At 44.3% G+C, this 27873-nt stretch overlaps 1 protein-coding gene across 50 annotated transcripts in view; it reads right to left on the bottom strand.

Moving 5' to 3' along the window:
• Positions 1 to 27598, bottom strand: part of PCBP2 (poly(rC) binding protein 2) — a 28153-nt gene extending 555 nt beyond the window's left edge. Inside the window, exons 1-15 of one of the 50 annotated variants that reach the window (XM_028829531.2) lie at positions 27326 to 27598; positions 24830 to 24974; positions 24328 to 24351; positions 24205 to 24237; positions 23676 to 23792; positions 20253 to 20384; positions 18502 to 18630; positions 17050 to 17124; positions 14751 to 14843; positions 13625 to 13666; positions 12334 to 12406; positions 11786 to 11824; positions 10793 to 10848; positions 7227 to 7396; positions 3070 to 3851 (exon numbers count right to left, since the gene is read on the bottom strand). In XM_028829531.2, coding sequence (XP_028685364.1) covers positions 3503 to 3851; positions 7227 to 7396; positions 10793 to 10848; positions 11786 to 11824; positions 12334 to 12406; positions 13625 to 13666; positions 14751 to 14843; positions 17050 to 17124; positions 18502 to 18630; positions 20253 to 20384; positions 23676 to 23792; positions 24205 to 24237; positions 24328 to 24351; positions 24830 to 24898 — 1401 coding nt within the window. In that variant the 5' untranslated portion in view covers positions 24899 to 24974; positions 27326 to 27598 and the 3' untranslated portion in view covers positions 3070 to 3502. Of the gene's footprint in view, positions 1 to 3069; positions 3852 to 7226; positions 7397 to 10792; positions 10849 to 11785; positions 11825 to 12333; positions 12407 to 13624; positions 13667 to 14750; positions 14844 to 17049; positions 17138 to 18501; positions 18631 to 20252; positions 20385 to 23675; positions 23793 to 24204; positions 24238 to 24327; positions 24352 to 24829; positions 24975 to 26726; positions 27060 to 27325 lie in introns of those variants that run through there. The other 49 variants (XM_028829533.2, XM_077954398.1, XM_077954401.1 and 46 more) reach the window with 49 other exon arrangements.
• Positions 27599 to 27873: the final 275 nt, after the last annotated feature.

Raw genomic sequence — 27873 nt, 5'->3', positions numbered from 1 at the left:
TGCTGAGCTCACTTTGGCTCCTCCCAAACAGCTGACAAAATACCAGTTTAGGAAAGAAACAGTCATCTGAGAGTAGTCTCAAGGGTTTAATGCTGAGACAACTCAAGGCCTTTAAAGCCCTGAAGTTCTATCAATGTGTAGGGTATGAGGTAACACAGTTTTAAAGGTAAAGAGATGTTAAAAAGAGATGTAAAAATAATTATGGGTCAAGAATTATACTCAAATTTATTTATTTAAATTAATTGATTTATTTTTTGAGACAGAGTCTAGCTCTGTCACCCAGGCTAGAACGCAGTGACGTGATCTTGGCTCACTGCAACTTCCGCCCTCAAGCAATTGTCTTGCCTTAGCCTCCACCCGATAGCTGGGATTATAGACAGCCACCACCGCTCCCGGCTAGTAGAGACCAGGCTTCAACGTGTTGCCCAGGCTGGTCTCAAACTCCTGACCTCAGGTGATCCACCTGCCTTGGCCTCCCAAAGTGTTGGGATTATTACAGGCGTGAGCCACTGCGCCTGGCCTTATTGTTTTTGTTTTTTTTGAGACCAAGTTTCACTCGTCACTCAGGCTGGAGTGCAATGGCGCAATCTCAACTCACTGCAACCTCCACCTCCGTGTTCTACCGATTCTCCTGCCTCAGTCTCCTGAGTAGCTGTGATTCCAGGCAGCTGTCACCATGCCCAGCTAACTTTTGTATTTTCAGTAGAGACGGAGTTTCACCATGTTGGCCAGGCTGGTCTCAAACTTCTGATCTCAGGTGATCCACTTGTCTTGGCCTCCCAAAGTGCTAGGATTATAGGCGTGAGCCACTGCGCCCGGCCTTAAAAAGTTTTTAAAAAAGTTTTCAGGACTTAAAAGTAGCAGACAAAATAATTTGTTTTAACTCTGTAGCTCACTCTACAAGCTCCTAGATCTTGTCAAGCCATATCCTCCATCTAAACATACCTGGCTACAATGCCTTTCTGTTTCAAAGAGATGGTCATTTAAGGTCCTGGAATCCAATTTAGGGCTTTGAGGGAAAGGTATTCAAGGACTTGGTATGCTTCATTGGTAGGTAGGTAGGCAGGCAGCAAGACAGGCAGGCAGCTCTCATTTTGAATAGAACCAAATGTGTAAGACTTCATTTCAGTTCATGAAGTTATTTCGTAAGATTTTAAATTGATTGGCATAAAATATTTGTGATATGTGGTCATGAAAACATGACTGGTAATTCACCATCTGTATCCCTTCCACAACAATGCAAAGCCAAAAGCTGGGTAGAAAAGCAAGGGCCAAAAAACTGAAAAGTCCTTCGACTACAAACTATTTATTTTTAGTCAGAAATGGTTTCTCCACCTCAGCATTAAGGGAATATTTAGTTCTTAAAAGGGGGGTAGACTAGTGCTATTTCAAAACACAATGATCTACCAAAAGGTAAACAATAGCCGTGAATTAAAGGGTTCAGTAAGAACTGAAGGTCTAAGGAAGGAACTGCTAGATACCATTAGACCTAGGACCTAAAAATTTAAGTTTATAAAAATTGGTGGTAGCACTCTGGCCCCACCAGAGCTCTATAAGAAATGTCCTGAATGTGTATCAAGCCCAAATAGGGATTTGCTGGAGTAGGGGAGGTGAGGCAAGGAGAAATGCTATGAAATACTGAGTCAGGTATTCTAGGATAGAAGACCACATGGGGGAGCTCTAAGCTTTAAAAAAAATTAAAACTGAGGTGTTTTGGAAGTATTGATGGTAGCTAGCCCCTTAAACATGTGGAATCCTTCCTTGGGGAATAGCCACTAGATTAAGAGGCTTTCCAATCAAGAACTACATGAACAAAACCAGGTCCCTGGGGGGAGATGGTATCAGCATGATTAAGGCCTAACTACAGAAGGAGAGAGCTTACCAAGGGAGAGACCACATAATAAAGGAGCAACTAAATAAAACTCTTAACTGGACAGGTTTGGCCATCTAATCCTTTATGCATACTTGGGAGCTGTAACACTTCTTCATAGGCCCAATCTGGGATGGAAGGGCCACAATAACATCAGAGAATGAGACAATATATTGGAATACTAACAGCTTTTTTTTTTTGTCAGCCAATGGGGATGCTGGGAAAAAGTCATCAGGGGAAGTATCTCTACACTGAGTTCTCTAACGCCCTGGGAAGAGCATTATACTTTCAGCACTGTGGCAATGTGTACTCTGGTTGAATGGAAGGCTATCAGAGGCCTTATGCCACTATATAAGTATATTTGTGTTTTATGAGAGGCCTGTGCCCATCTTAGCATAAGAAAATGAACAAGGTTTCAGGGAGGTTAGTATGATATGAGTAAAAGTAAAGCTTAAGTTGTTAGTCCTGGCTAGTCACTCATAACCTACGAATTTAAATTATCTTAGGGCCTCTATTTTTTAATCTGTAAAATGAGGGGATCAATGCGTTACAGATTAGTTGATCCTTAAGGTTCCTTCCAAATCTAAGCATGTCACTTCCTACTTGTGATAGTGTTGGTGAGGAGGAGAAAGGATACAGCAAGGAATAGAAAAAACGGTAAAGAAACTTGGTTAACAGAGTTGGTTTAGGATGAGTGGATGGCATCATGTCAAGTTGTGGATAATGTCACGCGTTGGCTGAGAAATACCCTAATGTCACAGAAAGAGGCATAATGGTAATTCAGAGGAATGCAGACAGAAGCTGCCTAATTTTATTAGACTTATCCCACTTTGCCCCTCCCCTTCATTCTGGGTAAAGAAGTACGTTCTCTTAATGTATGACTTGGAAGAGATCCCTCACGGTAACCATTCACCAGAGGAATCCTGGGATGAACACCTTGTTAGCCGCTGCTGGCAAGGTAAGGCCATCTGAGAAGTCAGACAAACTTCGTCATTAGTGAAGCTTGTTGCCAATTACAGAGGACCCTCAGGATCTAAACTGCTGCAGGCTTTTATTTCTTTGTGGGAATATTGACAAAGGACTATAAAATTCACTTGGGATTCAGAAAGCCCATGTCAGTTATACAGGCTTCCTAGTTGAATAGCCACAGGTCACAAGCCCCCAACCCTTTACCCTTCACAGCACACAGTATACTAAGGTTCTTACTGCGCCAACTTTATTACAGCTAGAAACACAAATATGGCCAAGAAGGCGTGCTGATAGCTTCACCATTAAATAATTATTTAAAAAAAAAAAAAGGTTAACGAAGCAGCTTTTATTAATTAACACAGAGCCTAACACATTGTTATATTGCAAGGCAGAATAAAGCTACAAAGAAGAGTAACAAACAAGAAAGAAGAGAAAACTGTGGCTCTAGATAAAGAATTCAAGTCAGACCCTGAAACAGGCACTCAGCTGAAATGGCCTAAACCTAAACAAGGGTTACCACTCCCCCCACCCCCACCCAGTTATCCCCCAAAGTAGTAAAAAGGAAAGGGTAACAAGCTCACAATAGTTTCATTCTCACCAATGTTAACAAAGGAAAACAAAATGAACCAAATAATACTGGAGGAGGTGCCTCAAGATATGCAATCAGTAGGGAGAGAATCTCTGTTTCTCGCCTTTCAGTTTGTTAGTTACACATGGCACGGCAGAGGTGGTGGTGGTGGTAGCTGAAGCCCCGGTACCCTTAGCAGCAGACACAACATTTAGAGCCAGGAGAGGGATGGGTTTCATGCCAAGCAGACTGGAGACACAAGGGGCGGTCGGAAGAGGGTTGGGGAGGCTGGAGGGTGCGTCGGAGGTCCCCGCTGTGGCGAGCGAGGGGGTGGTGGTGGAGGAGGAAGAAGAAGAAGGGGTGGAGGGTTGAGAGAGGTTGATGCTGAGGTGATCAGGGATCGTGACGGAGGCTGCCTGGGAGGAGGGTTTAGCGTTTTCTAAACTGTAACAGAGGAAAAAAGGAACAAAAAAAAAAAGGGTGGGTGGAAGGGAAGACCACAAAAGGGAATAAGTACAGGACAAAAACTGCTTCAGTTATATCAGTAAGTGCCTCTGGTTGACAATTAGGAAGACCTAGTGTCAACTTGTGACAAGCTTTCTTTTAGCCTGTGTCCCACCCTCTAAATATGTATACTTCCATTCCACAGAGCTACTTAAAAACTGCTATGGGGAAGAAAAAGCTGACAGAGAAAAGAAAACATAGGGCACATACTTTCATGTGTCTGACACACTGACCCAACCCAGACGTTGAAGGAATGATTTCAGGTAGAAAAAAGACACTCATCAATCACCCAACAAGGAAGAAATGTTTCCTCTAATCAAATGTCAATTTCCCATTCTAACAGAAAATCAATTATCCCGTAATTACTTGTGAAGCTTTGAATATTTATAAAGCAGAATTTTAAAAAATCCTTCCAGCTGTAGTATTAAAGTCTGCTTATATTTCCACAGCAAATAAACCAATATTAGGGTAGAAAGAGACAAGAGTCCAAAGTAGGTCACTGACTAATTTCAAATTTCAAAGAATGTAGCGTTTTCAAAGAAAAATGCTGAGAACAGAAGTGTAGATAAGAACTAGGGAAACTTTTCTGGTGGGAGGCGGTATAAAAAGTTGTTTTTGACCGATCATACTTTTAATGTGGACCTTTCAGAAGTGGAAAAGAGAAACTCAAGTATCACCTAAAAATTCATACTTAAAAAGCAAAAATGCTGCTGCTTCTACTCCCAAAATAAGCTCCACAGAACAGTAAGGATATGTGTCTCCCAAATGCCTGTGTCTAAGCCAGAACCACATATATTTGGGAAATTTGCCTGGACAATTAAGCCCACAAGGCTAAGTCTTCAAGAGCAGAAAGGCTCCTCTTAAAACCTCATTTTGTTACCTATGTCCAAAGACAGCTGCAATCCATAAAGGAGAGGGAGGGATACAGAAGTCCACTAACTATATAAAAGGACCCAGACTGCCACCATGAAAAATCAAGAGACAGGAGAAAATGCCCAGAATCCAGTGAAATCCTTCTCACCTTAAAAAAATGAAACAAAACAAAACAAAAAAACCCTTTGACTTCTACATTTAAACTGCACCAAAGAATGGAAAGAATAAGCTTTGTGCATGCAGTCTTTGCTTTGGTGTTAGATGAAACTTTGACCCTAATCCAAGGCTTCGATGATACTCAATTGCTATTCAGTAACAATGATCCTGAAAAGAGTGACTCTACCAAGAGAATTCTGCTTCCTGAAATGTAGCCACTGACCTATTGCAGGGGCTAGACAAGCAGGTGACATTTAAACAGTCACAATTTAAATTACATGAAGGGCAAGCCTACCGAAAGAACAAAACAAATTCCAGCTTTCAAAAACATAATTCTTGCCACTGAAAACCGAAAAATTCCTGCCCTCCAAAATCCTAATTACAAATACGAAAAGCCGGGCGCAGTGGCTCCCGCCTGTAATCCCAGCACTCTGGAGGCCGAGGCGGGCAGATGATGAGGTCAAGAGATTGAGACCATCCTGGCCAACATGGTGAAACTCTATCTCTACTAAAAATACAAAAACTAGCTGGAAGTCGTGGTGCGTGCCTGTAGTCCCAGTTACTTGGGAGGCTGAGGCAGGAGAATCACTTGAACCCAGGAGGTAGAGGTTGCAGTGAGCTGAGTCTGAGTCATTGCACTCCAGCCTGGTGACAGGGCAAGACTGTCTCAAAAAAAAAAAAAAAAAAAAAAAAAAAGAGGCCGGGCGTGGTGGCTCACGCCTGTAATCGCTGCACTTTGGGAGGCCGAGGCTGGCGGATCACGAGGTCAGGACATCGAGACCATCCTGGCTAACACGGTGAAACCCTGTCTCTACTAAAATACAAAAAAAAAAATTAGCCGGGCGCGGTGGTGGGCGCCCTGTAGTCCCAGCTACTCGGGAGGCTGAGGCAGGAGAATGGCGCCAACGCGGGAGGCGGAGCTTACAGTGAGCCCAGATCACACCACTGCACTCCAGCCTGGGCGACAGAGTGAAGACTCCGCCTCAAAAAAAAAAAAAAAGAAAAAGAAAAAGAAAAACAATTCTTGTAATCCCAGCACTTGGGGAGGCAAATCACTTGAGGTCAGGAGTCAGAGACAAGCCTGACCAACATGGTGAAATCCTCTCTCTAAAAAAGAAAAAGACCTCTTTGCAAACAACCTTGGTGTAAAAGTCTACTACTACCATTTCATTCTCAACATAGAACCTAGTGTGCTTGGTGGATAGACAAGAAAACAAATCGAGGAATGGGAAAGCTTTTCTACACAGAGTAGCAGCACCTAAAGAAATGAAGAGACTTAAAGCAAGTGTCAGACTGCTACTGGGGAAATGGTATGTTCTTAGCTAGCACTAAATAACCATGGCATACAAACATGGTCAGTACAAGCACAACAATACAGACCTCATAGGAATTCCTTTCCCCTGTACTAGATTCAGGAACTCATGTAAAACTTTTATGACAAAGAGACCAAACACTTGTAAGAAAGGTAAATGATAACTAGACAACACTTCCCATTAAAACAGACCTAAGGGCTTCAGGGCTAACAATGCTTTAAAATATTAGTAAGCAATTAAGGGTGTGACTTCAGCACATGAGTTGAGAAAGCAAGTAATATAAATGACTGTAGGATACCATTTGACTGTGAACAGTGTCCTCAAATTCTCAGAGTAGTAACATTACCTAGCCATGGGTAAGGGAAATAAAACCCTCAGGAAGCCATTAAGGGATGAGATTGGGGGAGGGATGAGATAGAAAACACACTTCACACTTCCAAAACATTCCAATACCTGTGCTTCCCACATTCCCACAAGCTCTGAATAAAACACGTGTGCAATCTGAGAAAAATGGGTGTTTCCAGAACAAATGGTAATTGCTGCCTCCAAGAAACTGCCTTGTTGTCCTATTACTCCATTGTCATTACAATTAAGGGTGCTTTGGACTCCAAATCAAATCAGTGAAAGAAACAGTAGTCTATATGCTATGTAGAACAAGAGACCCACAATTGATTTTGAGAGTGCTCTAGCCAGAGAACTCGTATTATTGAAGACATGGGCCACTCTTTCCTCTTCCCATATCATCAAGTTAAATGCGGGCAATCTGTGCTCCCTATTCCCCAACCCCTTGCAAACTTATTGCAAGTTGTTTACTTTTTCTGCTACACTCAAAGTAGGGCTACCAAAAAAAAATTTTTTTGGCCATCTTTACCCATTGCCCATGTAATCCCACATTTAATAACATACTGCAGCTCTCCCTCACACACACATTACTGTGTTGGCATAAGTAAGACAAAAGGTAGGGCAATCTTACCTGACATTGATTAGATATTGAGCCAGGCTAATGCTGGCAGCAGATCCAGTGATGGTAACCTGCCTATCAGTAGATCCTTCCACTGGGTTCGCAATTTTGATCTGCGCCCCAGACATCTGACGGATCTCATTGATTTTGGCGCCTTGACGCCCGATTATGCAGCCAATCAACTTAAGGGAGAAAAACAAGGCACACCAAATTAGAGTTGCATGGCTAGGTCCAAGAATCCCACCCCTGCCCTCTAGCTCCTACAACTGTGGCCAGGCTGGAGTGCAGTGGTCTGATTTCACCTCACTGCAATCTCAGTCTCCTGGATTTGGGCAATTCTCCTGCCTCAGCAGGACTACAGGGACATGCCATCATGCCCAGCCTACTTTTGTATTTTTAGTAGAGACGGGGTTTCACCATGTTGGCCAGGATGGTCTCGATCTCTTGGCCTTGTGATCCACCCGCCTCAGCCTCCCTAAGTGCTGGGATTACAGGTGTGAGCCACCGCGCCTGGCCTTTAAAAAAAAAAAAAAAAGAAACAGGGTCTCGCTATGTTGCTCAGGCTAGTCTCAAACTCCATGGTTGAAGCCATTTTCGAACCTCAGCTTCTGTATCTCTGTACTCCCTGTACCTGGGATTACAGGTGTATACCGCCCTGCCCAACTTCATCCTATACCCTTTATCCATACACTTTTGATCAAAAAACTCTTGACCCATTCTTCAGTCGGACCATGGTGAGAGCCAGTTCTGAGTCAACTTTAGGTCCAAGTATTAGCTCTTCATTATTTCTGTCCTCAGAGTATTAATTCCAAAGACAAAATAAACCAGAGCCAAAACAAGAATAAATTTAGGCAGGCCGGGCGCGGTGGCTCAAGCCTGTAATCCCAGCACTTTGGGAGGCCGAGACGGGCGGATCACAAGGTCAGGAGATCGAGACCATCCTGGCTAACATGGTGAAACCCCGTCTCTACTAAAAATACAAAAAACTAGCCGGGCGAGGTGGCGGGCGCCTGTAGTCCCAGCTACTCAGGAGGCTGAGGCAGGAGAATGGCGTAAACCCAGGAGGCGGAGCTTGCAGTGAGCTGAGATCCGGCCACTGCACTCCAGCCTGGGCGACAGAGCGAGACTCCGTCTCATTTAAAAAAAAAAAAAAAAAAAAAAAAAAAAAAAAAAAAAGGATAAATTTAGACAGCTAGAAATAGATAAAGGTAGAAATACATTGTTTCTGGCAGCAAAGATGCTTAAAGTCATCCTGCCGTAATTACCACCTTGACAAGAATTCTGGCCAATTCCTAAGGTGTTTTTGCCTTGGGAAAAGGTGGAGGGAAAAAAAAAAAAGGTCAACATTTGCACTAATACTGTAAACAATATGACCTTGGATAGCACAGATCTAAAGTTCATGAACCACTACACTGTGGTGGGGGACAGTGACTCATGCCTGTAGGCTGAGGTGGGTCAATCACTTGCGCTCAGCAGTTTCACGGCGAAACTCCATCTTTACAAAAAAATACAAAAAAAAGCTAGCCAGGCATAGCAGCATGTACCTGTGGTCCCAGGTACTCAGGAGGCTGAGATGGGAGGATCTCTTAAGCCTGGAAATCCAAGGCTGCAGTGAGTCAGGATCATGCCTCTCTTGCTCCAGCGTGGGCAACAGAGGGAGACCCTGTGTCAAAAAAAAGAAAGCCACCACACTTTTTTTTTTTCCTTTCTTGTTTTTTTTTGAGACAGAGTCTTGCTCTGTTGCCCAGGCTGGAGTTCAGTGGCACGATCTCGGCTCACTACAACCTCTGCCTCCCGGGTTCAAGCGATTCTCCTGTCTCATCCTTCTGAGTAGTGGGATTACAGGTGTGTGCATGCCTGGCTAATTCCTGTACATTTAGTAGACACAGGGTTTCACCACGTTGGTCAGGCCTGTCTCCTGATCTCATGACCCACTTGCCTCGGCCTCCCAAAACTGCTGGGATTATAGGCATGAGCCACTGCACCCGGCCGAAAACCACTAAGGATAAGGCTTTAGCTTCTACAAAACAAAGGCAGGCTGGACGCAGTGGTTGACGCCTGTAATCCCAATGTAATCCCAATGCTTTGGGAGGCTGAAGGGGGGATCGCTGGAGGTCAGGAGTTCAAGATCAGCCTGACCAACATGGAGAAACCCCATCTCTAATTAAAAAAAAAAATACAGGCCGGGCGCGGTGGCTCAAGCCTGTAATCCCAGCACTTTGGGAGGCCGAGACGGGCGAATCACGAGGTCAGGAGATCGAGACCATCCTGGCTAACACGGTGAAACCCTGTCTCTACTAAAAAATACAAAAATCTAGCCGGGCGAGGTGGCGGGCGCCTGTAGTCCCAGCTGCTCGGGAGGCTGAGGCAGGAGAATGGCGTAAACCCGGGAGGCGGAGCTTGCAGTGAGCTGAGATCCGGCCACTGCAGTCCAGCCTGGGCAACAGAGCAAGACTCCGTCTCCAAAAAAAAAAAAAAAAAAAAAAACAAAAATCAGCTGGACATGGTGGCACACACCTGTAGTCCCAGCTACTCGGGAGGCTGAGGCAGGAGAATCACCTGAACCCAAGAGACGGAGGTTGCAGTGAGCCAAGCCTGGGAAACAGAGCAAGAGCAAGACGCCGTCTTAAAAGAAAAAAAAAAGGCAGCAAATGGACAGGAATTTCTTTCCCTTTTTTTTTTTTCTTGAGATGAGAGTTTCACTCTTGTTGCCCAGGCTGGAGTGCAACGGCACTATCTCGGCTCACCACATCCTCCACCTCCCAGGTTAAAGCGATTCTCCTACCTTAGCCTCCCAAATAGCCGGAATTACAGAGATGTGCCACCATGCCCAGCTTTTTGCATTTTTAGTAGAGATGGGTTTCTCCATGGTAGTGAGGCTGGTCTTGAACTTCCAAGCTCAGGTGATAAGCCCACCTCGGCCTCCCAAAGTGCTAGGATTACAGGCGTGAGCCACTGCGTCCAGCTAGGAATTTCTATTGTCAACAAAAAGTTACTGCTGTCTTGTCATACCTCACACAATAATTCTATCATAGCTGTCATCACAATTCTACATACTATAATCAACTTATTTTTGTATCTCAAAATTCCCATTTTCCATTCTTGGGGTATGAAGAACAAAAACAAAAATAAAGATAAAATTATAAAATTCCCAGTTTCTTTCCCTAGGGCTTAAAAGTAGCAGGACATGTAGGCCAAGTGCAGGGGCTCACGCCTGTAATCCCAGCACTTTGGGAGGCCACAACGGGCAGTTCACCTGAGCTCGGGAGTGCGAGACCAGCCTGACCAACATGGAGAAACCCCATCTCTACTAAAAATACAAAATTAGCCAGAGGTGGTGGCACATGCCTGTAATCCCAGCTACTCGGGAGGCTGAGGCAGGAGAATCGGTTGAACCCAGAGACAGAGGTTACAGCGAGTAGATCACGCCATTGCACTCAAGCATGGGTAAGAAGAGTGAAACTGTCTCGGAAAAAAAAAAAAAAAAAAAAAAAGGTAGCAGGACACTGCTGAAACGACATCTATTTCTTTAAAGTCAATTTTCTCATTTTCATCCTACACAACCTAACTACACTTACATCATTTGGAATGGTGAGTTCATGAGAAGTAGTCTGAGCAGATGCATCCAAACCTGCTAAAAGACAGAAGAGAGCAAGCAAATTCAATGCACAGCATTCAAAACCCCACTGACTTGCACATTAAACTAACAGAAGGAAATAAACTGGAAACCCAGCATCATTGGCTGTTGGGATTCATCACTAACTTGGAAGCCTCCAAAGAGGAAAGAGGGGGGAGAAGGGTGTAGAAATAATGCTCGAAAGGTTCTTCTGTACACTCAGAAGAGCTGATTTCATGCCATTTCCTGCAAAGCCCAGCCTATTAGGGACGGGGGATGGAAGCAAGGGCAAGGGAGTATGGTATCCTCAAAGAGGACCAATGTCTAAACAAGTCCTTCTGTACTTCTACCCCTATCCTGCTGTTGTGTTCCAAACTGCATCTCACCTGATGCTCACTAGCACCAGTGCCAATATTATGCCTGTTAATGGGTACCATGGACTTTTGGCACACATGCAGAGTTGTTTTAAATATACCTGTATCAGATTAAGGCCCTCCACCCCCTATCCTCCTAACCTAGACTGGAAGGTCAGATAGAATGAAATGGCAGTCAGGTGAGGGGACTTCATTTCTCCAGATTTAGTCCCTGTCTTTTGTTCAGTAATTTTGTTCTGGCTTTCATTTTGTTTTCCAAAGAAAAAGAAAGAAAAAAAAAATCCCATCAGCAAATACCCATACCCATCTTTAACAACACCTGGACTGAACCAGGCCAGCTGGCTAATACTCAAGCTTAGTCCTGATCTCAACTATGGCTGCTGGTCTCATCATTTTTAGAAGGGGGTTGGCCAGATCCATCAAGGGACCCTCGGGGGCACCAGGCCCACCCCTTCGCTCTCTCAGCTCCTCTCTGCCATGTGCATGTTGCTGGTATGGTTCATGGGCAGTGAAACAAGACTCCCACCAGTTTATTAATATAACAGTAGAATACTACAGATTTTTTTTTTTTTAATCATTACCCCAATAGCCTTTCACCTCTGGAGAGCTGGATTCAATGCCTGTTAAGATACAAGTGAAAATGAGTTTGGTGGTCTCATCCTAACCCTATCGGACAAGTTATTCCTTATACAGAAAAGCCCCAAAAACAGAAATAAAACAAAAACAAAAACAAAAACAAAAAAACACTACACAATTTGGCACAAATGGATGGTCTCTACCCAAGCCTGTGAATTGCTGGTGGAGAGAAAGGGGGTGCTGATCAGATCAAGGGGGCAGCAGTCAGGATGGGCTCAAAGAAATATCAGCCTACCCTTTGCCTGACAAGCATCCCCAAACCTCACCCCCAAACCTTCCAGGGCTTTTTTTCTTTTAGAATAACTGACCCCAAATGAAAACCACGTTAACAAACACATTACCTCCTTGGGCTTAGCCATAGTAGACAGGCAAGTTTAAACCAGCAGGATGCTGGATAACGAAGTTTGTTTTAAACAGATGTCAAGCTGAGACCTTGGGACTGGCCTCTCTCTTGCACTACACCTTACAGAAATAAACACTGAGGTATGCATACCACTGAATCCGGTGTTGCCATGCGTCATGGGAAAATGAGACTGTTGCATTGCCAACTGGTGCAGCTTGGTCAACTGCAAGGAGGAAACAGGAGGTTGGCATTAGAAGATTTAAAAAAGCCAGGGCTCAAGCACATTCAAATTTGAAAATGCAGGTCCTGATCCCCAAAATTGACTCTACTACTCAAACTACAACAGAGGGTAGGGATGGGGCTTGCATCGCAATCCTGGGGATTGGCAGAATATGATGGGTAAGGGTTAGAAATAGAAAGGGTGCCTGGAAGAATAGAATGAATGCCTTTTGGGTGTGCGAATAGAAAAGCAACAGCACTTGCCCAACGACCATCCCCTTGGGAGCTACTTAATGAAGGTAGTTTGCAGCCATTGCAACAGTTGCCGCAGGAACAAGCACAGACAGGCTAGGTAAACAAACTGTGCAGTGGTGCTAGGGAAAACACACCATGCAGGGTTTCATCAGTATTGGGGAGAGGGAAGGAGATGAGGGGGGCAGGGAGACTGCGAGGAGGAGAGGTGTAGAAACCGTACTGGGTTTAGTCCCATCACCGCCACCACTGACTACTACAGCTATTTTTATTCATCTATATAAACTGTCCTGTCATAAAATAATCCTCCTTCACATCTACTTCTCTCTCTCCTGGGGCCTACCACTAACCAAGACTGAAACTCAATTTCCCAAGCCTAATGCTCAGCACCTGGAAACGTTAGTAAGAATAAAAGTGCAGAAAAAAAATGCCCGAAGTCTAAATACCAGCACTTTTAAATAGGTTTTAGCAGCAAGAAAGGTTTGAGTTGAATTCTGAAATGTTCAGGTTCCTATCCTTCTCTGTGTAACATAAGCCCCTTCCCCATCCCTCCAAATACTTTTGATATTGTCATCTCAGATTGAGGAGTTCCCAAAGGCAAACCTCCCACTACCCTCATGGAAAAGAGAACTGCATGCAAGGAAGTACAGTCCCAATGTCAATTTAAACTGCCCTGAGATAACAAATCACAGTATACCACGGAACATTTCCCTTTTAGAACCAGGGTAATCTGAAACACAGGGGGAAAGGAGAAGCTAATATGCTGAATTTCAGGGGTTAAATGTTAAAAGGCAAACAAGGCATTACCCTGATTAAAGGGCTGAAATATGGGATTGACCTTGTGAAGAAAACAACTTAATATTGCAAATGCTGAAGACCCAACTCACTTCTGGCTATTTGGGAGAAAGGAGTGAGACAATTTTGGATGGGAGAGGGAGCTTTTCAAAACAGAAGTGAAAACAAAACTTACATCTGGCTGTGGAATGGCATACTGTCCTTGAATGGTATAGGCCTACAAAAGGAGGAAAACAGTTCCTATTAAAAACCAATCACGGACAGCCACCCAGTGGGGGAGAAAAAGACATTTCAACTAGCCAGGAAGCCAGAGTTGAACTACAGAATGGGGGAGGCCAGAGATTGAGGCAGTAGATGGAATCTCACGAATACAGTCAGACCCAAATTGGCCCTCTTTGAAACCTAAATATGACTTTGTTCCAGGGATCCTATAAAGATAGCCAAGTTCCCTGCAATCAAAGGCAAAATATACATAACTGTTTCTTAATGAAAATGTGGGAAGTGAGATTAGCAATGCCTCGATTGACCAAGCCCCACTCTTCCTCGCTGTATACAAGATAGCCTAGGAGGAATAATGATCTCTTCCCTCACCACCCCCACCCTTCTACCAATTGTGGTGATGTGGAAGATCTCTATCTGCACAAACCTACATGGCATGTTTTGAAACACTTCCCTTTCTCCAACTTATTTTTCTATCTGCCTGAAGACCTTAAGAACACTGGATGCTAGCTGAGTCCCTAACACTAGGGAGCTGATCACAGGTAAACAAAAACCACTGTGTTCTAACTCCTGTCTTCTCCCACCTCCCCTCCATACGCACTTGCAGCTCCCACTATGCCCTCCTCCCCCCACAACATAACCTCCCAAAAAGGGAGCTGGGTCTTCAGGGCAATGGGGTAGGGAACAGGAGGAAAGGAAAAGGGAACGGGGAGGGAGGGGAAGGAAGGAGTGGCTGGTTAACAGGATGTGAAGCTTCTCACATCACAGTGGCCAGTACCCCCAAAAGTACACCCAGGTGGGGGTGGAAGGAAGGTGAAAATGGGGTGGGAGGAGTGGGAGAGGGGAAGAGGGGTTGAACAAAAAAAAATTAAAAAAAAAAAAAAAAAAAAAAGTTGGTGTTACCATCTGGTGGGCTACGCGGCCTGGGTGAAATGAGGTTGGGGGGGTCAGTCCAGGTCCCCGTGGACAGGTGGTGTCCACAGCACCAAAAATCACCAGCGCCACTGGCCCCCCGTGTGTTGGCAGTCTCGGCTGAGGCGGAAGGATTGAGTGAGCCTTGGAGACTGAACATCCCCTCTCACCTCTAGAGGTGGTCCCTCCAGGTCAGGGTTGAGGCACATGGACGGGGTGGTGTGGGGAAAGCTCGCACTGTCGCTGCCTGTGCTGTACCTGTCCTGTGGATAAATAGAGGATTTCAGTCTCCAGGGCTGTCAATCCGGCACCTTGTCACCAGCATGAAATTCACACAAAAAAAGTTGTTTATTTTTTTCCTTTTTCCTTTAAAAAGGAGCTCAGACACAATTTGAAACGAGCTGTAATCAGTGAATTAAAAAAAAAAAAGTTACCTAGTGGCAGATTTCACACTGCACAATTGGGCTATTTTCAGTAAGAATGAAGGGATGGGGCAACAGAGCTGACCCCAGCTCCTGGTCAGTGTGTGGGATTAAGTTGAACCCCTACAGAGCCCACTTTGCCACAAAGGAACAAAAGACACAGGTCCATCTGTGGACATGGTATATTTAAAAAGGCCTGTGGGAACGATCCATGATAGGGCCACTCATAGAAGAAACTGCAAGTTTTTAGACGGTGGTCCATCAACTAAATAAAGGGAAGGGAGGGAGGAAGGGAGGGAGGGAGGGAGGGAGGGTAGGGAAGCAAAGAGGTATGAAGGGGGAGGTGTGATGGGGAGGGGGAAAAAAAGGAAGTGAAGGAAGAATTTTAAGTACAGAGGATTGCTGCCACCCAGTATGGGACTCTATATTCCGAAGGGGGAGTGGGAGAATCCAGAAGAGCAGGAACCTGGAGTTCCTGGGAAGGAAAAACTAAGGCTAACCCCTTCTGGCTACACTGACTCTGGGTCTTTGCTTATCCTGCCCAACTCTAACTAGACTGAGAGCCCTTTGACCAAACCAGTTTGTACTTGTCTAAAAGTAAGGTACTAAACTGACTCCAGGTTAACACTGTGACATAACCGGCCTTCCTGTGAAAACTCTCGTAACTACACAACAAACTAAATCCCTAAAAACTTGTTCATTTTTATGCCAATTCAACAGAATGTGAATGAGATGGACTCCCAAGTTTATGCTTGCCCTCTAAATGGCTCCCAGATCAAACGCAAATAAGATGGAACTAGTTAACTAAATATGCTTATAACAGACCAACCCCAAGTGGGAAAAGGTTTTGAGCAATGCACTTGCTTAGGCAGCTACCAAAATCAGTCACTATTTCAACCTGAATCCCAATACAGTTGTCCCTAGGTTATCGGTGGGAGATTAGTCCTAGGATCCCCCCCATAGAAACAAATATCCATGGATACTCAAATCTTTTACATAAAATGGTGTAGTACTTGCATATAACCTAAGCATATCCTCCCATATAATCATCTCTACATTACTTATAATATCTAATACAATGTAAATGCTATGTAAATATTTGTTATACTGTATTGTTTAATGACAAGACAAAGCCTGTACATGTTCAGTACAGATGCAACCACCCATTTTTTTCCCTGAATACTTTTGATCTGAGGTAGGCTGAAGGTGGAACCCACAAAGGGCCGACTCTATTTTAAAACCTGACCTACCTACTCCTCAAATACAATCAGAGCATAGGACTAAGTCCTCATCAATGCTTCTGTCATAATAATCTAACTTCAGAATAGTCCATGTGCCAAAGATCAAGAGTTTAGGTTGATGAGGAAGGAGCAGAGAGAGGCCATGGTGGTGCTTTGGTGTTCTTACTCTAACACGAAATGTCACAGCACCACAGTCCAACACGCTCACCCCCTTCTATTCTTGCACACTGAACTCTTACCCCAGCTGATTTCAGTTATGCCATGTGGGTTCAAACCAGTGTTTATGAGGTTAAGAGCCTAGGGGACAACACACTGGAGTTTGGGAGTGAAGGGGTAGGAGTAGGGGAGGTGAGGTGGAGGGAAGGGGAAGTTTGTAGGACACTCAAATTCAGGACCCCCAAATTTTGAGACCACCATCCAGAATCTCCTTCAGAGGTCCGATTCTTTGCTACCTTTTATTTATTTAGACCTCTAAATATCACCCCACACACATAAAACATGGATGGGGTGGGGACAGGGAGAGAAGTAGAGACAGTAAGGCAATTCAACTCTTATATTCTAACCCAACCCACCTTAAGTAACCAAGTAAGTTACCTCTTCCGAGTGCCTACAAAACTTCCATTGCCTGCTAAAAATTAAGGCATTCAGCTTTCTCCAGTACAAAAAATAAAACTAAAAGCAGGTCAAACTATGGCCAGAGTATAGGTTTCAGCAAGCATGCAGAGTGGCTTGGTGTGATGCTGGCAAAGTTGACATTTCATATATAATCTCTGTTCATTCTAGCCCATCAATAAGAATTTTCTTACCTGACCACCTGCAAAGATGACCGGAGAGCTGGACGGCTTGGGCCGGTACGGGATGGTCACGCCCTTCGGGGGGGACTGGGAGAGAGTCAGAGGGGAAAAAAACAAAAAGAGATAAGGTTTCAAAGCTGCTTCAGCTGTGTGGCTTTAGCTCACACAGGTCAGTTAAATTAAAAACTATTTCCATCCCTTTACCTACCAAATTGTCTCTGGCTAGATCTAATCTCAAATCATCTACTAAACGTTATTTGCCTTTAATGCAGTAAGTCCAAGGACTACACAATTGAAACTAATTTTCATCAAGGGAGATGTCCATGTAATAATCTTCGGCACTATTTCCAAAATTTTAGATAAATTTAATGAACATGAAAAACTGTTGAACACATACATTTTAGTTGGTAATTTTTAGTATCTCACAATTTTTTTTGGCCTGAATAGGAAATAAAGCCAAAATTGGAAGTAAAATACTCAAGTGTTATGTCCAAAGTAATACAGACACACTATAAATAGTTCAAAGGCCCAATCAAGCTTTTTCTAATCTCAACTTGAAAATCCAGTTTCCAGGCCGGGTGCATCGGCTCATGCTAGTAATCCCAGTACTCTGGAAGGCTGAGGCGGGTGGATGGCTTGAGCTCAGGAGTTCAAGACCAGCCTGGGCAACATGACAAAATCCCATCTCTACAAAAAATTTTAAAAATTAGCCAGGTGTGGTGGCGCATGCCTGTAGACCAAGCTACTGGGGAGACAGGTGACAGAATCGCTTAAGCCTGGTAGGCAGAGTTTACAGTGAGCCAATATCGCGCCACTGCACTCCAGCCTGGGTGACAGAGTGAACCCATCACACACACACACACACACGCACACACAATAAAAAAAGAAAGAAAAAATTCCAGTTTCATTTCTCACCAATGAAACCGACTCCGTATCACAAATCTGAAAAGGCTTAATTTTCCTGAATTTTGCTAGTCTTTTAATAGAATAATAGTATATAATGAGGACCTCATTAGTCATTCGGAAACATCATCATACATACGTTTTTCTACTCTTTATAACACTTTGAATACCCTCCTACAAAGTGACAAGTTGTTAAAGAACATGTCCAATTTCCATGTAACCAAAATACAGCAATTCAAAATGTAATAACTCAGCTACTCAGGAACCCAAATACATCTGTGGCCCCCTCAGTCCATGCAGTGCATCTTCCCCCTCTGACTCTGGTACACAACTGCTGTGAACCAAAGATCACTGCTGCTTAGCAGTTTCTATTTTTGCTCACAGACCATAAGAAAAGTCAAAGCTAGGGGAAGGAAAATATGAACTCAGGGAACCTTTTACCCCCACCCCCACTGGAAGCCTTAACAGCTTCACTTAATTCTAGTCTTACTAAATATAGATCAGTCCCTCTGTCCCCAGAATGGCCCTCCCCCCATTCTCAGCATGAGCCTGAGGGCTTACCTCCAACATGACCACGCAGATCTGTTTGACACACTCAATGATGGATTGCGGAATGCCAGCAATAGTGATGGCCCGCTCAGTTGAGTTGGGTAGCATATCCCCTGCCACCTGGACCTGAGCCCCTGTACTCTTTGGAGTAAAAAGAAATTCAAAATCAGAGAAAAACAGCTCATGCTTTTCCAATTCCTCCCAACAGCAATTTCAGAGTCTAAAACTCTAATGGATATCCATCCATTTCCAATCTTCCCTTTTTGTTCTTTGTCCCACTCTTCCCTTATTCCACATAGAACTGTTTAACAAATTAGAGTTAAAAATAAATTAGCCACTGAAAGACAAGAATAAGCCTCAATAACAGCCTAAATTTAACCTACTCTCAAGCAAAAGGTCCTTCTAAATAGTTTCCTCTCAACTAATGATAGTTCCTCTGGGCAAAGCAAAAGCCCCACCAAGTATCACCCACCTTTCATTATCTTACTGAATAAATATTTACATCAAGGCCATTCATGTGCCAGGTACCAGGACAAGTGCTTGGAATACAGCAATTAGCAAAATGAAGATCTCTGTTGTCATGCCATGTACAATACACTCCCAAAAACTCAAGCAGCCATTCGAGTTTCATTCCAACACATTCAGTAACATCTAAATACAATTAAAATCTTCCACAATTCAATGTAACTTCCACAGTTAAACAGGAAGTAGGGGCCATGCACGGTGGCTCACACCTGTAATCCGAGCACTTTGGGAGACCAAGGCAGTCAAATCACTGAGGTTCAGGAGTTGGAGACCAGCCTGAGCAAAACAGTGAGACCTGTCTCCATAAAAAATAAAAATTAAAAAATTAAAAAAATTAGCCGGGCATTGTGGAGTAGGCCTATGGTCACAGCTACTCAGGAAGCTTGAGGTAGGAGGGTCACATGAGCCTAGGAAGTCGAGGCAGCAGTAAGCCATGATCATGATTATGCGCTGCACTTCATCCTGTGTGACAGTGAGACCCCGTCTCAAAAAAAAAAAAAAAGTAGAATTACATCTATTTCCCAATACATCTTCCTATTTTTCTCCTTGCTGTTTATAAGCCTGGTCAAGAAAAATGACATTGTAGGCAAGCAGGTGTGCTGGCTCAAGCCTGTAGTATCAACACTGGGAGACTGAGGTGGGTGGATTGCTCGAGCTCAGGAGTTCGAAACCAGTCTGGGCCACATGGCAAACCACCTTTTCTACAAAAAAATACAGAAATCTGGATGTGGTGGCAGGAGCCTGCAGTCCCAGCTCCTCAGGAGGCTGAGATGGGAGGATCACCTGAGGCTGGGAAGGTCGTTGTTTTCCTGCAGTGAGCCATGACTGCACCACTGCACTCCAGCCTGGGGAGACAGAGTGAGACCACGTAAAAAATAATAATAATAAAAATTAAAATTAAAAAATAGAAAAACTGTTGCTACTACTGCAAACTCATCCCTTGAGACATGAAAAAGAACTATGTAGCCTCATGGAAAAGTTGCCAAAAAAGAAAAAAAATGTTATATGTAATAGTTGGAAATTCTGATTAACTTTCTCATGTTCTGATTTACTACAATTTATGAATTATGCAAAATAATTATATTGCAAGATAGTTTTCAGTACAATCACATTGTAATCCTCTAGAACTGTTAATTCAACAAAAATTTTCATCTCACTGCTAACTTTTCCTAGCCATACAAAGAGTCAAGTTGGAACAAATACTTAACATTTCTAAAAGGAGCACAAAAGTCACTAACCTCTCTTATTTCCTTGATCTTGCAACCACCTTTTCCAATGAGAGAGCCACACTGACTTGCAGGGACCACCAGCCTCAGGGTGACCGGGGGTCTACTGGCAGCTGTGCTATTGGTCATAGAGCTGCTTATGTCCTACAGAAAGAAAGAACACCAGGATAAGCAGATCCCTGGAAACCAATAACTACCAGTAAAGAACCACTTACCCTTGATCTCGTAAGGACTTGTGAGGTCATAACCCACCGTAGACAAAAGTTCCAATACCATGCCCCTCTCAAACTATTTCTGATGTACCGATAAAAGCTCTTGAAAAAATTCCTCAGAATTAGCCATAAATATATTTTCCTTCACCCTGAAGAAATGTACTTGGTAGGGATAAAAGTGATAATCTATTTTGCAGTTACATTGGCCAGGCAATGGGGGAAAAAGGTGATATCAAAATTAAATCAAATACTGCCAGGCACGGTAGTTCATGCTTGTGATCCCAGCACTTTGAGAAGCTGAAGCAGGTGGATCATTTCAGGTCAGTGAGTTCAAGACCAGCCTGGCCAACAGTGAGATCCCATCTCTACTAAAAATACAAAAATTAGCCGAGCATGGTGGCTGGTACCTGTAATCCCAGCTACTCAGGAGGCTGACACAGGAGAATCACTTGAACCCAGGAAGCAAAGTTGCAGTGAGCCAAGATTGTGCCACTGCACTCTAGCCTAGGCAACAGAGTGAGAATATCTCAAAAAAAAATAAATAAATAAATTTAAATCAAATCAAATATTAAGAAAAAATATAAAACAGGCCAGGCACAGTGGCTCACACTGGTAATCCCAGCACTTTGGAAGGCCGAGGTGGGCGGATCACCTGAGGTCAGCAGTTCAAGACCAGCGTGGCCAACATGGTGAATGCCCGTCTCTACAAAAATACAAAAACTAGCTGGGTGTGGTGGCATGCACCTGTAGTCCAGGCTACTCAGGAGAATTGAATTCAGGAGGAAGAGGCTGCTGTGAGCTGAGAATACACCACTGCACTCCAGACTGGGCAACAGAATCAGACTCCATCTCAAAACAAAACAAAAAACAAAAAAGGTAGATATAAAACAATACAACCCTACTTACACCAACTCTACCCTGTTAGAAAACTAAAAACAGGCAGGGCACAGTGGTTCACGCCTGTAATCCCAGCACTTCGGGAGGTCAAGGCAGGTGGATCACCTGAGGTCAGGAGTCTGAGACCAGCTTGGCCAACACGGTGAAGCCCCATCTCTACTAAAAATACAAAAATTAGCCGGGCATAGTGGTGAGCGCCTGTAATCCCAGCTACTCGGGAGGCTGAGGCAGGAGAATTGCTTGAACCCAGGAGTCGGAGGTTGCAATGAGCCGGAAACACGCCATTGCACTCCAGCCTGGGTGACGAGGAAACTCCATCTCAACAAAACAAAATAAACAAACCCGTAGATTTGACTGTATTAGTTCAAAGCCTATACTCTTTCCCATAAACACATGCTGCATCCAAAAAGTCATGGTTTTAATCTAGTTAAATTTAGCCTTCTGAAGATTAAGTGGTTTAAATATCACTTACTAGCCTAATCTCTAGGCTGATAACTAAAGACCTGGAAACTGCTTAAGCAGTTAAGATCTCTAAAGACAAGGACATGTTTATTCCTTGGTTAAGAAATAAACAGTTCATATTCTAGCTTACAATTTTTTTTTTTTTAAATAAAATAAAGACCTGGCCTGGTGGCTAGTGCCTGTAATCCCAGCACTTTGGGAGGCTGAGACAGGAGGATTGCTTGAGCCCAGGAGTTCAAGATGAGCCTGGGCAACACAGGAAGACTCAGTCTCTACAAAACCCATGAAAACTAGCCAGACATGGTGGTTTGTGCCTGTGGTCCCAGCTACTGGGGAGGCTTAGGTGGGATGACTACTTGAGTACAGGAAATTGAGGCTGCAATGAGCCAAGGTAACACAACTGTACTTCAGCCTGGGTAACAGAGCAAGACCCTGTCTCAAAAAACAAAAAAAAATAGTCCATGCTGGGCATGGTGGCTCACCTCTGTGATCCCAACACTTTGGGAGGCGAGACAGGAGGACCACTTGAGGCCAGGAGTTTGAGACCAGCCTGGGAAACATAACAAGCCCCCATCTCTACAAGAAAAGGTTTTTAAAAAGTTATCCAGGCAGGGTGGCATGCACCTGTAGGCCCAGTTACTCAGGAACCTAAGGCAGAAGGATCACTTGAGCCTGGGAGGATGCAGTGAGCTACAGGTATACCACTGCACTCTAGCCTGGATGACAAGAGCACAACTCTGCCTAAAAAGAAAAAATAAATAAATAAATACTATGATGTATAAAAAAGAACTAGTTCAAATTTATTCTTGAACTTGAACAAGAATTAAAACGTGTTTTTTAAACCATGAGTTCTGGACTTCTAGAACTTCTAGTTCTGGACCCTGGGGGTCAAAAGATAACATTTCTAATCTTGGCAAAGATAAGATGTCAGGCACCGTTTAAGTACCAACCACCAAGGAAGCAGCACTCCTCTGCCTATCAATTGCACAATTAGCTGCATTACTGCAGAAGGGGGAGAGAGAGGGACTGAATACAAGACCCAGGACAATAGCTCAGCCTCTGAAGGTTGGCGGGGGAAAAACTTCCTCTTGATAAAACCTCTGCTGTTGAGCATTTCAATTCTGATAACCTAGGTCTCTTCCCAACAAGTGTAATTTTGACACAGTGTTAGCAGATTGACTTTTCAACCTAAGAGCAACTTTTTGATACAATGTTAACAGATTGACTTTTTAACCTAAGAGCATCAGGATTGCAAGATTGTTTGTGTTTATAACATCAGGTAAACCGTATCAGTTGGGTATATACTCAAGCCTTTTACCAAAGCAATGGCATACTTTCAACAGATGCTTTTCATGCAAATTATTTACATTAAGTCCGTGGCAAAACTCAAACTGTTTTGATGATTCAAGTGACTTTTTTTTTTTGAGATGTTGCCCAGACTGGAGTGCAGTGGTGCAATCTCGGCTCACCACAACCTCCACCTCCTGGGTTCAAGTGTTTCTCCTATCTCAGCCTCCCGAGTAGCTGGGATTTCAGGCGCACACCACCATGCCTGGCTAATTTTTGTATTTTCAGTAGAGACGAGGTTTCACTATGTTGGTCTCTTAACTCCTGACCTCGTGATGTGCCCGCCTCAGCCTCCCAAAAGTGCTGGGATTACAGGCACAAGCCACCGCGCCCAGCCTCAAATGACTCTTTTTTACCTACAAATGGTTGAATTTTGTGGCAGGCTACAGGAAGCTAAGGACCCATTTACGGAGTCTCATGGTCCAGTTTGTCCTTAAATTTAAAAAGCTCTTAGAAAATCAACAAGCTCTCTGGAAGCACTTAAAAACGAAGAATGAGGGAGTGGGAGACAACAAACCTCTTCCAGTTTGTCAATGATCATAGCAAAGGCTTTGAAGATGGCATTAGTGGGTCCAGCCAAAGTGATAATTCTCTCAGGACAATTCCCTTCTGAGATGTTGATACGTGCACCACTCTAGATAGGAAACAAGAGCCAAAAGAAGTTAAAGAGACAATAAGATCTGAGTATGTACAGGATCTACAGTCCCTTGTAAAAGGGACAAGGAACTGCCAATGTACACGATCCTGATGCAACGCAAAGTCAGCATCATTCCAACACTGCTGCTCCATGTCTATCCTCAAATATAGCCTAGAGCAGCTGCCTTAAGTCTTGAACGAATTCTATGACTTGTCAAAACCACACTTCTCGAATAGGGAAAAAAAAAAATACACTTCCCAGATTGTCATTACAAATAACCAGGCTGGAAAAAAATACGTATTTCCCTTATTGAGACTTTCCTCCCTAATTTCTGAAAAAGAATTTTCACTTGTTTTAAAGGTTTTGTTACTTCCCAAAGTTAACAATCTCAAAGTCTTTCATAACTTACCTCCTCGCGCATCTTCTTAACTGATTCTCCTTTCTGTAAAGGAAAAGTCAAGCATGAGCTCCAACTGCTATTTCAATCCAGAACAACTAAATGGTAATTAAAGTTGAAATGAAATTATCTTACCTTTCCGATGATACTGCCAACTTCCTGCAATGCAGAAAACTAACATCAGTAAGAGGAAATCCCAAAGTATTTCTTTTTAAAAATATATTTTATTTTTCCTTTCTCTACATGTTCTAATGAAGTATTCACCACGAAAAGGAATTTTAACTGTCCAGCTGACAGACTGCTATCTATGCTAATTATTACCCCAAAGGAATGGAAAGATTTGAAGATTTATTGGGGGGAGTAGACTTACTATAAGCAACCTCCATGAGAAAAACCTTACCATCCAGGTATGAGACAGTTTTTGGCTCCAGCCTCTAATTAAGCCTTTCCTGCTCAGTGGAGCTTCCTAGTCAAGTCTGTCCATTTTCCCACTACACTCACATCTACTCCATTAGGGAAATGTGCTAAAGCCAGATGCCCCACAGTGCTAATCTGATGAGCTCCAAGATGCATGTCTGTTCTTCCTGGCCCCTCCCCTAGCAGTTACTATGACCCAATTTCCCAAGCTGGAGCATACCTTTCCATGCATAAGTAGCCGGATGGTGAGAGTGACATTTAATCCACCTTCAATCACACCGGTGTCCATGTCGAGCAGTGTTCTGGGGAGCTGGACTTTTGAGTGGTCAAGTCTTTGGTCACTGGTAGGGAGTGAAAGCCAAAAACTAAAATGCAAACATGACCAAAATCAGAGGAGTAAAACAACAGGATTATTATTTCCCAAATTATTTTCACTTTATCAATATTTTCTACTTTACATTTTTCCTTAAATGACAGTATGTCAGACTTATATACACACCAAGCACAACTGCATGACAAAATATACAGTTCAGGTTCTGTTACAGAGTATAGAAGGCAATTTTCCAGTTCCTCTCATTAATGATAGGGTTTCCGCTGACTCTCGGGATGAAGAAGGTTCCTTCAATTGGCAATGGTTCTAAGGGAACTGCTGAACGTGCACCACTTGTCCTTCAGCAGAAAAAGCTTCAAAGAATTCAGAAACACCTGGAAATTATGAGAGCAAACTTCCAACTAACTACAGTGAGGGCAAATGACCTTTTGTCTCCCCGCTGGGGAGCAGTTTAAGTTGAAAACTAGAGAGAACACATGTAAATTTTCTTCGTAGTAGCAATTTCTAGATAACGAAATTGAGATATATCCCACATTATAAATTTCAAATGCTGATGGCTAACACCAAATGATTTCTAAAAGATTTAGATCAACATCCTCACTGAAAAGACATTATCTGAGATGACTTCCATGCGGGCTTGGGTTCCATATTCCCCTTTAGAAAATGACTCAATACATTAAGTACACTTGAGTCCTTTTCTCCTATTCCTCCTTCCAACTCGTTACTCAGATTTGAGATGTCTTCCTTGCTTTTGTGTCTACCATCCGTTTTTATTTCAAGTCTGTTAAATCTTAAATTTCCTTCCAAAGAAAACAACCAAAATAAAACTGGCATTCCTAAAATTTTATTTTTGTTTTTAGGAACAACAGCAGTGTACCTTTCCTATACAGGATGGCCCTTTTCCCACCTATGAAACAATTCCTAATATTGTTCCTAACATTTCTGCTTTAGAATAACTAGTTACGTGTAGAAAGAAAATTTGGTTTTGGGTATGCCTTTGCCTTCAATACCTTCTTTAGCACCTAATCGTGACAGCTTTAAAAAGGACGTGTCCCAAGTTGTAGAATGTCCCCAATGACATTTTAAGTATCCATCCTTTTAAAACTCAACATGTCATCTCTCTCCTCCCACAGCTAGATTCCCTCCTTCACAAAACCAGTCACTGTGTTAACTTTCCTCTAACACAAAGCCCATACCCTAAATATCTTAGGTGCTTAAGTGGCTGTCACACCATTCTGTATATGGCAAACTGTCCTCTGGCTACTCCAAGAATGTAAGTGATTATATAAGTGCATCCCCAAAGCACATCATTTCCCCTTTTTCAGAATACAATTAATTGCTGGCAAAATCCCAGAATTCAATACTTTTCACTCAAGGAAAAATAGTGCTTGGTGGGGGAAGAAGCGTTAGGTCTGTAAGAATGACTTTCTTTTTTTAATAAGGTATGGTAAAAATCTGGCAGTTTAATTCCTTATCCCCTTGCAGATGTAATAAGAAGCCCTTTACAAATATCACAATAACGCAACTTCGAAAAGGCAAAAAAAAAAAAAAAAACGAGGAAACCTATTTGAAGCCATTTCTCGAGGTAAAGTACAAAGATGCATTTTTAACTCCAAACCATCTAAACAACTCAAGAAATCTGTCAAATTTCCCTCCTGACTAGGTCAAGATAAATGTACCCCATTCCAGCAATCCAGCTGCTAATACTGCTGTCCAATACCCCTTCCATAAATAGCTCGGTCTGGGTTTACACCGGCAGGCATTTTGTAATCTAAAAATTCGTTACCCGGAGAAACGTCCTGATTAACTCGGCAACTGGGAGCCCGTCTACCCTTTCTTCAACTCCGCAGCCCACTCTCCCCTCGGTCATCCAAGCATTTTCCACTTAAGAAAAAAAGCCCCCCCTTCCCTTGACTAGAAGAGGGGGGAAAAATAAACGGTTCGGTCGGGGGGGGGCGCTGCGATACAGGGGGAGGGGCCGGACTAGTAGCGCCTCCTCGTGTGGCTGCGCCAGCGCCTGACCCCCGCGGGGAGCCGCGCTCACCCGCCCGACCAGCAAGCCGGCCATCGCCTCCCCCAACCCCCCACAACCAACAAATCCACCGCCGCCCCCCCTACCGCGCGCGCGCCCTCCCTGACTCCTGCGCAGCCGCCACCGGGAAAAGGCGGGGGGAGGGGGGAAATAGGCCTTGCGCGAGGCCTACTAGGCCGCGCCAGAGCCACGGCCTCGCGTGAATGACCGGCCAGGCACAGTGAGGTGGTAAGCGCTCACGCGGGACTACGCGAGACCGGGGCTCGTGACTAGGACCCGAGCCGGCTAAGAAAGAAGACGAAAGTGGAAATGGTAGCCATAGTTGGGGGCGCAGGGGAAATTTTTAGGCTTACCTGCAGGCGCGAGGCGACTGAGGGGAAAAGGGGAGCGGGCGGGAAGGGGAAGGGCGGGAGGCCGGGGGCGGAACAATAGGGGCGGGCGGGAAGGCGAGGGGGGCCCCGCGGGCGGGCGGAGGAGGAAGGGGGGGGTGGAGGAGGAGGAGGAGGAAGGGGGAAAGAGACCCCGGGGCGGGTGGAGGGCGGCGGAGGGCGGGCGGGCGGGCGGAGGGCGGGCGGGCGGGAGAGGGCGCAGGCTGCGGCTGCTCCGGCTGCTGCCTCTGCTGGTCTGGGAGGGGGACGGGGCGGAGCGGCCTGCTTTCAACCCCGCGCACCCTTCGACCCCGGAAGCGCTAACCGCCCCGGGGGCCGGCGAGGCGATTGCGTCGTCCAAACCTTCCCCACGCAATGCAGACGGCCTCCCAAAAGCCTAGAGTGGCTCCTTGGACAGCGTAAGCACCAGCGAGACAACGGCTGCTAGCAAGCGGCGAACTGCGATAGAGAGGAAGCGTGGGGGCGGGAAGGAAACCAGTGGCCCCTAGTGGACTGACTGGAAAGTTCAGGCG

Source organism: Macaca mulatta, chromosome 11, assembly GCF_049350105.2.
Source record: "Macaca mulatta isolate MMU2019108-1 chromosome 11, T2T-MMU8v2.0, whole genome shotgun sequence".
NCBI classification, from domain to species: domain Eukaryota; kingdom Metazoa; phylum Chordata; class Mammalia; order Primates; family Cercopithecidae; genus Macaca; species Macaca mulatta.
Note: the sequence above shows the minus strand (reverse complement) of the source record. Positions and strands in the feature narration are given on the sequence as shown.